This window comes from Capra hircus, chromosome 25, assembly GCF_001704415.2.
Source record: "Capra hircus breed San Clemente chromosome 25, ASM170441v1, whole genome shotgun sequence".
In the NCBI taxonomy this organism is placed as follows: domain Eukaryota; kingdom Metazoa; phylum Chordata; class Mammalia; order Artiodactyla; family Bovidae; genus Capra; species Capra hircus.
In genome coordinates this window covers 19,109,596-19,121,602 of record NC_030832.1, presented here as the reverse complement: position 1 = coordinate 19,121,602, position 12,007 = coordinate 19,109,596, and the positions used below count along the sequence as shown (strand labels likewise).

The 12,007-nt window shown below is 38.7% G+C and overlaps 1 protein-coding gene across 1 annotated transcript in view; it reads right to left on the bottom strand.

Moving 5' to 3' along the window:
• LOC102180560 (ATP-binding cassette sub-family A member 3-like) overlaps nt 1–12,007 on the bottom strand; it is a 268,750-nt gene that overhangs the window by 149,588 nt on the left and 107,155 nt on the right. Inside the window, exon 10 of the mRNA XM_018039865.1 lies at nt 9,127–9,264. Within this exon, the coding sequence (XP_017895354.1) occupies nt 9,127–9,264 (138 nt within the window). The remainder of the gene's footprint in view (nt 1–9,126; nt 9,265–12,007) is intronic.

Sequence of the window (12,007 nt, the reverse complement as noted above, 5' to 3'; positions counted from 1 at the left end):
ATACAAAATACCATAAGAGAATAATATGAAAAGTTATATGCCAATAAATTCAACAGCCTAGAAGAAATGGACTCTTTAGAAACATGCAGCTGTTCAAAACTGAAGGGCTGAATCAAGAACAATTAAATAACTTGGATGAATCAATCACTAAAAGTAAAATAATATCTATTAAAAAAAAAAAAAAACTTCCTACAAACAAAAGTCCAGAGCCTGATGGCTTCACTGGCAAATTCCACCAAACATATAAAGAACTTCTATGAATTTTTCTCAAACTCTTCCAAAAGACTGAAGAAGAGAAAATACTTTCAAAGACATTCTGTAAAGCCAGCATTACCCTGATACCAAAAACAGACACAGACACTACCAGAAAAGATTACAGAACCATATCTTTGATGAATATTGATGTGAAAATTGTCAAAATGTCAGCAATTGAGTTCAACAGCACATTATAAAAAATATCACACACCACAACAAAATTGAAGTCATGGCTAGTTCACAAGGATGGTTCAACACATGCAAATCCATCAATGTGATCCACCACATCAAGATAAATAAAAAACCACATGATCATTCTCAATAGCTGCAGAAAAAGGCATTCAATAAAATTCAACATGTGTTCATGATTAAAAAAAAAAAAAAACTCGTACCAAAGTAGTTATTGAGGGAAGATGTCTCAACATAATAAAAGTTATTTATGACACATCAACATCCAATATGATACTCAGTTGTGAAAACGGAAAACCTTTTTGTTAAAATCCCACTCTCACCACTTATATTCAACACAGTATGTAATTCAAAAAGTTGCATGCAACCCTATCTTCATGGCAGCAATATTCCCAATAGCCAAGACATGGAAACAACATAAATGTCCATTGACATATGAAGAGATAAAGACAATGTGGTACACATACACTATAGAATATTACTAAACCATAAAAAGAATGAAATAATGCCATTTGAAACAACATGGATGGACTTCAGGATTATCATACTAAGTGAAGAGAAAGACAAATATACCATATCACTTATATTTGGAATCTAAATTATGACACAAAAGTATCTACAAAACAGAAACAGACCCCCAGTTCAGTTCAGTTCAGTTCAGTTCAGTTCAGTCACTCAGTCATGTCCGACTCTTTGCGACCCTATGGACAGCAGCACGCCAGGCCTCCCTGTCCATGGCAACTCCCAGAGTTTACTCAAATTCATTTCCATCAAGTTCGTGATGCCATCCAGCCATCTCATCCTCTGTTGTCCCCTTCTCCTCCTGCCCCCAATCCCTCCCAGCATCAGAGTCTTTTCTAATGAGTCAACTCTTCACTTGAGGTGGCCAAAGTACTGGAGTTTCAGCTTTAGCATCATTCCTTCCAAAGAAATCCCAGGGTTGATCTCCTTCAGAATGGACTGGTTGGATCTCCTTGCAGTCCAAGGGACTCTCAAGAGTCTTCTCCAACACCACAGTTCAAAAGCATCAATTCTTTGGTGCTCAGCTTTCTTCACAGTCCAACTTTCAAATCCATACATGACCACAGGAAAAACCATAGCCTTGACTAGGCTCTATTATTCATAGAATAGATAAATAACAAGGTGTTACCGTGTAGTGTGGGAAATTATATTCAATATCCCATGATAAACCACAATAGAAAAGAATCTGAATCACTTTGCTATACAGCAGAAATTAATACAACATAAACTATACTTCAATAAAAATACTATAGAAAAATAAATATGATTAATATGCAAATATCTCCAGGTCTTAAGGAACAACATGAAAAATACATGTATAATGTAAGTAGAAAGAAACTTTAATGCGGAATCAAAAGGAAACATTAAAGAGCAATAACAATGTGACAGAAGTGAAGAACACTTTTGATGAGCTCACTAGTGGACTGGACATGGCTGAGAAAAGAAGACACAGTAAGCTTGAAAACACGACAATAGCAACATCTCAAAGTGAAATAAGAAGAAAAAAGAATGAAAATGATCAGAACAGAATCTCCAAGAACTGTTGGACAGTTACAAAAGGTGTTGTCTATGTATAATATAATGGGATTGCCAGAAGGAGAAGAAAGAGAGAAAGGACCAGAAGATATGTTTGAAGAAATGATGGCTGAGAATTTTCCAGATGAATGATAGATACCAAACTATATTTCTAGGAAGCTCAAAGGAAATTCAGCAGGATAAAGACCACACACACAAAAAATCTAGACCAAAGCATGTATTTGCCAAAAACCAAATAATAAAAATCTTGAAAAATAAAAATATCTTGAAATAAGCCATGGCTGAGTGGTCTAAGGCCCTGCGTTCAGGTTGCAGTCTCCCCTGGAGGCATGGGTTTGAATCCCACTCCTGACAAGCCAACCTAGGGCTTCCCTTGTGGCTCAGTTGATAAAGAATCCACCTGCAATGTGGGAGACCTAGGTTCAATCCCTGGGTTGGGAAGATCCTCTGGAGAAGGGAAAGGCTACCCACTCCAGTATACTGGCCTAGAGAATCCCATGGACTGTATAGTCCATGGGTTCACAAAGAATCAGACATGACTGAACGATTTCATTTCACTTTACTTGAAATAAGCCAGAGATCAGAGAAGAATAAGGATTAAATTACATAAGACCTGTATAAGCCACTGACAGGCAGAAAAGGAGGAGAGGATAAAACAGGTAACAAAGAATATGTGCAATAAGTATAAGAAAGTTACAGTTGGTGATGCTCAAACGCTGAGTCATGTTGGACTCTTTTGACCCCATGGACTGTAGCCGGCTTCTACAGGCTTCTCTGTCTATGGATTTTCCAGGCAAGAACACTGGACTTGTTGCCATTTCCTACTCCATGGGATCTTCCCCACTCAGGGATCAGACTCTTGCATCTCCTGCATTGGAAGGCAGATCCTTTACCAGTGTGCCACCTGTACTCTCAATTATAGATATTAATATTAAATATTGATGGTAGTTTAGTCACTAAGTTATGCCCAACTCTTGTGACTCCATGGACTGTAGCCCACACCAGGCTCCTTTGCCCATGGGATTTCCCAAGCAAGAATATAGTAGTGGGTTGCCATTTCCTTCTCCAAGACCTAGGAATAGAACCCAGGTCTCTTGAGTTGCGGGGGGAATCCTGCATTGCAGGCAGATTCTCTACTGACTGAGCTATGAGGGAAGACTCATTTAAATAATATTCAGTTCAGTTAAGTTCATTTCAGTTGCTCAGTCATATCCGACTCTTTGCGACCCCAAGAATTGCAGCACGCCAGGCCTCCCTGTCCATCACCAACTCCCGGAGTTCACTCAAACTCACGTCCATCAAGTTGGTGATGCCGTCCAGCCATCTCATCCTCTGTCGTCCCCTTCTCCTCCTGCCCCCAATCCCTTCCAGCATCAGGGTCTTTTCCAGTGAGTCAGCTCTTTGCATGAGGTGGCCAAAGTACTGGAGTTTCAGCTTTAGCATCATTCTTTCCAAAGAACACCCAGGGCTGATCTCCTTTAGAAGAGACTGGTTGGATCTCCTTGCAGTCCAAGGGACTCTCAAGAGTCTTCTCCAACACCACAGTTCAAAAGCATCAGTTAATATTAATTCACCTATATTAATAATAACTTTATATAATAATGATCTAAATGCACCAATTAAGAGACTGAATTTTTAAAAAGATGGAACTATATATTGCCTACAAGAATTCCACTTTGGGGGCTTCCCTGGTGGTCCAGTGGTTAAGACTCTGCCTTGTAATGCAAGGGACACTGGTTCATCCCTGATCTGGGAAGATCCCCATGTGTGTTGAAGGCTCCATTTTCGGGGATGGGGGTGGTAAAGGTGGAGAGGGAGCCATTGTCATGCCACATCTGGGGTGATTGAGTTTGGGAGCAGGCAGAATCATGGGAGCTTCTATGGCTAAAGGGATGGGGTCACAGCCCCAGCTGCTGCTGCTGCCTGGTCTACTGTGGCCAGAGGTGCCACTTAACCAGGAGACTTGGTTTGTATGAGCTGCCTCTCCTGCTGCTTCTGGGTTCTCTGGAGCTGTGGGCTCAGCCAGGGGTCTGGGATTGCAGACACTGCCTCCACTACTCCCACTTGCCACCGCCTCCACGTGTTCCTAGTCCACTCTATACAGTTGCACAGATGTATGGAATTCTCTAGCAACCGTGTCTATTGCACAGAAGCAACTTTGCTGAGTTATGGATATTTTGCTGGTTGTAGAGTGAAGGAGAAAGACAAAGCAACTTACGCTGCTGTGATGCTGACACCACCCTATCATTTCACATTTGTTTTTAATTGTAGCACATGTACCATATTAATATGTTAATAACACAAAATATTGAAAATACATAAATATATGGGGACATGTACTATCTTCTCACTTTCTATAAATATGACTATTCTAAAAATAAAATATATTTACAGTCTATCCCTAATTGAAAGAAAAAGTCATCAACTTTCATGAATGAGAAAAATCATATCTACTTCCCTCCTTGACCTTTGCAGATTAGGATATCAAGTAGAGTGAGAGCAGGTAGGTAAAATTAAGATAACATCATTTCATTTATTGATGATAGGAAATTCAGTCTTCCCAGGACCATGGTTGAGGATAAAGTTAAATTATCCACGGAGTTAGGTAATGATAAGATAACAGAAACAGTAAGGTTAAACATTTATTAGAGAAATATGTTTGAAACCACAGGGACAAAAATTGGTTATTTTTCAAAGACCAGTAGGTACAAGTGATGGTAGAGAGGGAGAAGTAGTCGGTAAAGGAAGAGAACGAACTCTTCTAAATATCTACTATGTCCCAAGCACTGTTTGGTTTTATATATCACATCTCACAAATAACCCGTAAAGCAAACCTATATGGTAGCTACCATTCCCCACATTGCAAATGAAGAAAATTAAGCTCAGATATTTTAAGAAATAAAAAAATACATGGAAGAGGTGGGAATCAAACATATTTGTTTTAAAATTCATCTCTTAAACCCTTTCTGCTAACTTGAGCAGATGCTGAGAAAAGGACAAATATAGAGAGTAATGGAAAAGTAATAATACATTATAATTAAAGTGCATCGTATCTACCTTTTCTCCATAAGCCTTCATCATGATATTTGTTTTAAATGTCATCTCTCTGCTGATAAATTTCAAGTGCATATCAGGCTTTAAATTTGCCTAAACTCTAGACTTCTAAAACTGTTTGATATATCACCTGGATGTTTGTTCAAACGGTACTTCAAACTTATATCCAAAAGAGATCTGTTAATTTCCTCAAGCCTCCACTTTTAAATTAAAAAAAACTGTAATTACTCTCCAGTCTTTTCCATATCCGTAAATATCACCACTATCCACTCAACTGTTCAAGTCAGAAACCCAATTCAAATGAGTTTCCTCCTCTTCCCTCAACCTGCTGCACTCTTTACAGTTCTAATTACAGAAAACAGCCTTAAACTGTTCACTTCTCTCTTAAATTCACTGACACCACCTTAGTCCAAGCTGTTATGATTACAGAAACTTCCTTATTCATCTTCCTCTCAATAATTCTCCACACCACAGTCAGAGAATATTTTCAAAGCATAAATCAGATTGTGTCCTTATAGCAATCATACTCCTTTAGTGACTTCCAACTATTTTTCAAGTCCAAAGTTTATCGAACTTTACTGTGACCTCATGGTTCCTACCTGATCTGGCTTCTATCTCTTCAAACTTGTTTCAACCATTTCTTCTTTGTTTCTTCAAATACATAACAATGTTTTTTCCACCTCAGAACTTGGATTTAATGTTCTGTTTTAATCTTTTATCTCTCATTTTTCAACTCCTTGATTCATCCACATCTTTCAGATTTCAACACAAAGATCACCTTCACAGAGAGGCTTTCCTTCACTATTCCATCAAAATGACTTCTCATTCTTGTTGTACGTCCAAGTTATTATCCAATCATCTTGTTTCCCTCATGATGTAATACATTCTATAATACATGATATAATCATTTTTTTCAGAGTCTTACCATTATCCCTTCAGGCAGACTTCCAGTCAGACTTCACCATTGACTCAGTGGTGGCTTCATAGAAGGTAGCACTAGCACCTCAGCAAGCCTCATCATTACCACATCCAGTGGCTTCTCTCTCCAGGACTGAAGCAAGAAGTTTCCTGGCATGTTTCTCTGTCACCAAGTATGAAGTTTTTCCAGTTGTCAGACATAGCCTATGGTACCTCAGCAAACTTCCTACCATTCACACAACCACAGAACCACAGCCTTCAGTAAAGTAAGTTTGACCTCATCCTTGGTAGACAGGAAGAAACTTTTCCAAGTTTGTTCTTCCAGTGAGTGCTGCCTCCTGAGACTTAGAGGTAGTGACTTCTCTAATCTACTATTTCTATATCTTTAAATTTGACTTATTCCTGTCAGTATTTTTACCTGTTTTTATTACTAAATTCTTTGCACTAAAATTTCTGTATTACTGGAGAATAATTTCTGTTTCCTAGCTCAACTTTGAATGATACACTGACACATAGGTTTCTGAAATTGTTATATTGATTTGTATTGCTGTAAATATAACCTTTTTCCATATCCTTGCTACTAATACTATTGTCAAATGTTTTTATTTTAGCCATTCAGATGAGAATATCAATCTTTAAATATGTTCTTTATTTCAGTATTCATAGTTCTTGTAAAATCTTTCTCTGCTAACTCCTATTTCTAGATAATCTGTGTGTCTGCTTCCATGGTATGTTCCTATTCTTAGTTACTGGTCACTATCTTGCACCTCTTCACAAGTCTAGTAATTCTTTATTTGTGCTATGCATTTTGTATAAAATAACCAAGGAGGCGCCAGCCATCTTCCATCTGAAAGTAACCCCTTTTCTTGATTAAATAGATAAGGGAAAGAGGTGGTCAATTACATTTAACCTGGAATTCAGTGGAGTGAAAAACTGATGAGAAGTTTAAAAAGATTTGAGCTATCCTAGTTCATTCTTACTCTGTAAGAACGGTCCTCTTAAACTTCTGATGGAATACCTTGCAGGTAAAGGAGTCTCTGTTCTGTTCTTTATAGTTTTGAATATAGTTCTTTACTTTCTACTTGTTACAACTCCAAATATGCCAGGTGTCTAGGGTGGGGAGGCCAATCATGTGCTTTTATTCTAGTGTGACTTTGGCTTCTGAGCTTCACAGGTTTACAGATTTTATGCTGCCCTTTAGAATCCTTGATCTAGTTTCCCAGAATCCCACTTAAAGCTCTTTACATCAGTTTAAATATCTCAAAGGAAAAATTGATTACATGGGACCACTTCATGCTTCCAAAATGTCATGCCAGCCAACTATAACCACCAAAAGGCTCAAGCGCCTCTTTATTTCAGTAGAGCTCTTATTTGGAGTAGAGGGTGCAGGGTTTGATTCTCAGTCCCTAGTTAGAAAACAGCTACAAGGGAGAAAATGGCCAGTATCTCTAAGGTCAGTTTAAAAGTATTGCTTATTCTTCAGAACTGAAAATAATCTAGTCCTTACAGCTTCTGCAGTTGTCTGATAAATATAGTTTATCTGGTTTCTTCTACTGTTTTTAGTTTGAGTGTCAGGCTACCAAGAACTTTCCCATCCTACTTGGAGACAGAAAGTGAAAGTGAAATTGAAGTCGCTCAGTCGTGTCCGACTCTTTGTGACCCCATGGGGTGCAGCCTACCAGACTCCTTTGTCCATGGGATTTCCCAGGCAATAATACTGGAGTGGATTGCCATTTCCTTCTCCAGGGGATCTTCCTGACCCCAGGATCGAATCCAGGTCTCCCGCATTGTAGACAGATACTTTACCCTCTGAGCCACCAGGGAAGTCCTTCTTTGGAGGCAGGAGTACCCCTAACTGTTTGCTTATATTTCCTTTAAAAGGGAGATTTTATCTGAATATTTTACAACTATATTTCCAGTACCAATCAGTTTCTACAACATAATAGGTGCTAAGAAACTACTTGTTGAACTTCTGAATAAATAAATAAATAGTACATAGAAAGTCCTTGGTTCTGCCAGTACTCATAAGTCTGGATATGCAAGTCTGGGGGAAAGAGCTAAGAAGATATGACCTACTACACAAATTAGAGGAAGCCCTCAGGGACAATCTTGGTGGAAAAGTGAAAACAGAGATGAGAAAGGATATGGGTGGTGAAATGGCTCATGTGGCTGTTAATATAAACCCATCATAAATCATAAATCACAAAATTGTGATTTGAATGGACTTCCTGAGAAAATACAATAAAAAGACAGTTTTACATCTACAGTGATGTGATAAAGACAATCATAATGCAATATGCTGGAGGCAGAGAAAACCATAATAGGATAAAAAGTCTTATCCTCTTCCTAATACCCATAAATGATTAGCAGAAATTTTGAAGAGATATCTGAGTTTCCACAAATTGTGAGATTAGAGGTTTAAGTTAAGCTGAAGTATCTCCTTGAGGCCCAAGAGAATGCCAGCAGATATATGGGTTACCTGAATGATACATGCCTGCAGTTTATCCAGGTAAACTGATATGTCTAAGAACATGTCCTTGCAGAACACTTCAAAAGAGGATAGTGTGAACAAATGACCTAATATATAACTTGTAGAATAAGTAAAGCCAGAGTGGTGAACATAAATTTATATTTACATAACATGTTTTCACAGCTCCAATGAAAAATTAACTCTTATGATGGAAGAATTGTAGCAGAGACAAAGCCGAATTTCATTCAGAAGTAAATAGAGGAAAACATGGATTTTTATTTTTTTGCATAAATTTTCATTTTGTCTCCTTAAATAATCAGTCTGCTGACTATAACATTTTATTAACATCATATGGAAGTAGGGTTATGGCCAGTGAAAAACATTTGTTATTTTTATTGTTCAGTTGCTAAATTGTGTCTGACTCTGCAACCATATAGACTGCAGGATGCCAGGCTTCCCTCTCCTTCACTATGTCCCAGAGTCTGCTCAAATTCATGCCCATTGAGTTGGTCATGCTATCTAACCATCTTATCCTCTGCCACCGTCTTCTCCTTTTGCCTTCAATCTTTCCCAGCATCAGAGTCTTTTCCAATGAGTCAGCTCTTTGCAACAGAAAATTAATTTACTATGTGTTGTAAATTACTTTCCAATAGTACAGGGGGAAAGAGACCTGTAAATAATACCTTGTACAAATGTTGAATCCTGATACCAGCCATCAAACCAACAGGTTCTTCTTCAAAGTAAGCATTTTGAACTGTACTAGTAACAGGCATATCTTCCTTTTTCCTAATGCTTGTAGCCTTTCCAAGCCAGTAGCCTTTCTAAGAAAAGAAGAAAAACAATCTATCATGTGACTGAAAAATAAGATGTTCCTAAACTTGAAAACATTTTGACTCATTTCACTTCAGTTTGAGATGGGTTGCAGCAGATAACTTGAAATGAAATTTGGAAGTAAATAGCCTATAATTTTAATTCCTACAGAATAACTACAAAATATTCTATTTAAAATTTCACTTTAATATGGCTCAGCAAAAAGCATTCTATCATTCTGAGTCAGTCTCTTTCTTTGGACATGTGGTAAAGACCCTTAAAGATTGCTAAGACCCTTTCAATGAATTTGTGAGTTCAAAATTGCTTTCATAAAAACACTTTAATATATGTATTCTTTTTCATATACTGTTCCATTATGGTATACTCCTAGAAAATAACTCCTAGAATGTTTGGTTTTGAAGGTCAGTGGGGCTTACTTTCAGAAGTCTTAGGAGGCTAGGGGAAATAGACACTTCACTTTTAGAGGGCACACAAAAAATATCACATTCTCCAGGACCCAGAGAAGAAGCAGTAATTTGAAAGAGGCCTAGGTAATGCTGTTGGGTCTGCTAATCTTGGAGAGACCTCTGGAAAGGTATGAGGCCACTACAGCTCACCTTGTGGATACAGACACTGGTGGCAGCCATTTGGGAGAGCTTATTGTACCATATGGACACTTGCTGGCAATCACCATTTTGGAATCCTCCTTTTAGCTGATTAGCCTTAGGGCTCAGTCATGCCCTTGCCCAACAGCCTGTAGAAATCAACTAGGCAGCAGATGGTCTACCTTCAGACCTTCTGAGCCCACAGCACCAACAGTATGTCCCATTCCACCTAGGGGCCCCAGGACCTGGCCCCACACATCAATGTGCAGGCACTACAAGCAGGACCCCCAGAACCATGCAGCTGGGCCCTGGTATATTCACAAGTGGGTAGGCATTAGCCCCAGAATCCCTACCCGTGATCCTGCTCTAGCCTTGGAAACAGTCTCTCCCAGAAGTGGGTGGATACTGACCACAGGACAACCAAAGCCCCACAGTCTGTGGTCCAAGCCCAACTACCAACAGGCCAGCACCTGCCCTAGGACTGGCTGGGCCCTGTGCCCAGTAACAGGTCAACAAAGCTTTGAGACATGCCAGATCCCACAGACAGCTGTGTCAGGAACCAGTCCCAGTCACCAACAGTCCAATAGTATCTCTAGGATCCCTAGATCCTACAGCCAAACCATAGGACCTAACTCTGCCTACCAATGAACATCACTAGCTCTAGGGCCTGGCCTCACCCACCAGAGTGGGGGCAAAAGCCCCAGGATCTTCTGACCCCAACTCCACTTATCAGTGAACCAGTAACAGGCTCAGGGCTCCACAGGGTTCAGAATCCAGCCACCTCATGACCTGGCCCCAGAAACTAGTGTTCAACAGCCCTTACACAAGGAAGGGCTTGGCAACCAACCAGACTAAGGCTAGCAAAGCATGCCAGATTACCCATGGTAATCAGCCCACCACAACAGAAGGACCCACATAGCCTAATTAGGGGGCACACCTAGGACATATAGCTCTGGTAATGAAAGGTGAGTGTGCTGCTGGGATGCATTAGACTTCTCCTTCAAGGCCACTTCTCCAATGTTGAGAAATGTAACTAACATATCAAGTACACAGACATAAAAACAGCAAGTCAGGGGAAATTATGAGACAGAGGAATATGTTCCAAATGAAGAAACAATATAAAAACCCAGAAGAACTAGGTAAAGGGGCAATAGACAATCTCCTTGAGAAAAATTTTAGAGTAATGACCATAAAGATCATCAAAAAAGCTAAAGAGAATGGATGCACACAGAATGAAGTTAGAAACTTTCAACAAAGAATTAGACAATCTAAAGAGCTACCAGAGATGAAGAACACAAAAACTGAAATGAAAAATACACTAGAAAAAATCAACAGTAGGCTAAATAATATGGAGAAAAAGATCAATAAGCTGAGTATCAATAAGACAGAGTATCAGAAATCATTGATGCTTAACAAAAGAAAAGGATGGAAGGCAATGTAGACAGTTAATGATACTTCTGAGACGATATCAAGCATACCAGTATTCACATTATAGGGGTCCCTGAAGGAGAAAAGAGAGAGAAAGTGTATAAACATATCTGGAAACATAATAGCTAAAATATTCCCTAACCTGGGAAAAGAAACAGTTATTCAAAACCAGTAAGTGCAAAGAATCTCATACAGGATGAATTCAAAGAGGAACACACCAAAACACATTGTAATTAAAATGACAAAATTAAAGATAGAGAGTATTAAAAGCAGCATAGGAAAAGCAATGCATAACACTCAAGAAAACTCCCATAAGATTATCCACAATAAGCACCTAAGAGATACAGAATATAATTAGATGTAAAATATAATATCAAAAACAGTAATTATGAGGGGAGGAGAGTACAATGCAGGATTTTTAATTTGAAATTAAGAGATCAACAATTACATGTTTGTGTGTGTGTGTGTATGTGTGTGTGTGTGTGTCTATGAATGTGAAAGTTATTAGCTCAGTCTTGTCCAACTCTTTGTGACCCCATCAGGTCCTCTGTCCATAGAATTATATATAGTGATAGTGAAGTTGCTCAATCGTGTCTGACTCTTTGCAACCCCATGGACTGTAGCCTACCAGGCTCCTCCATCTTAATTATATATATATGTATGCTAATTATATATATATATATAAATGTATGCCATATATATATATATATATATATATATA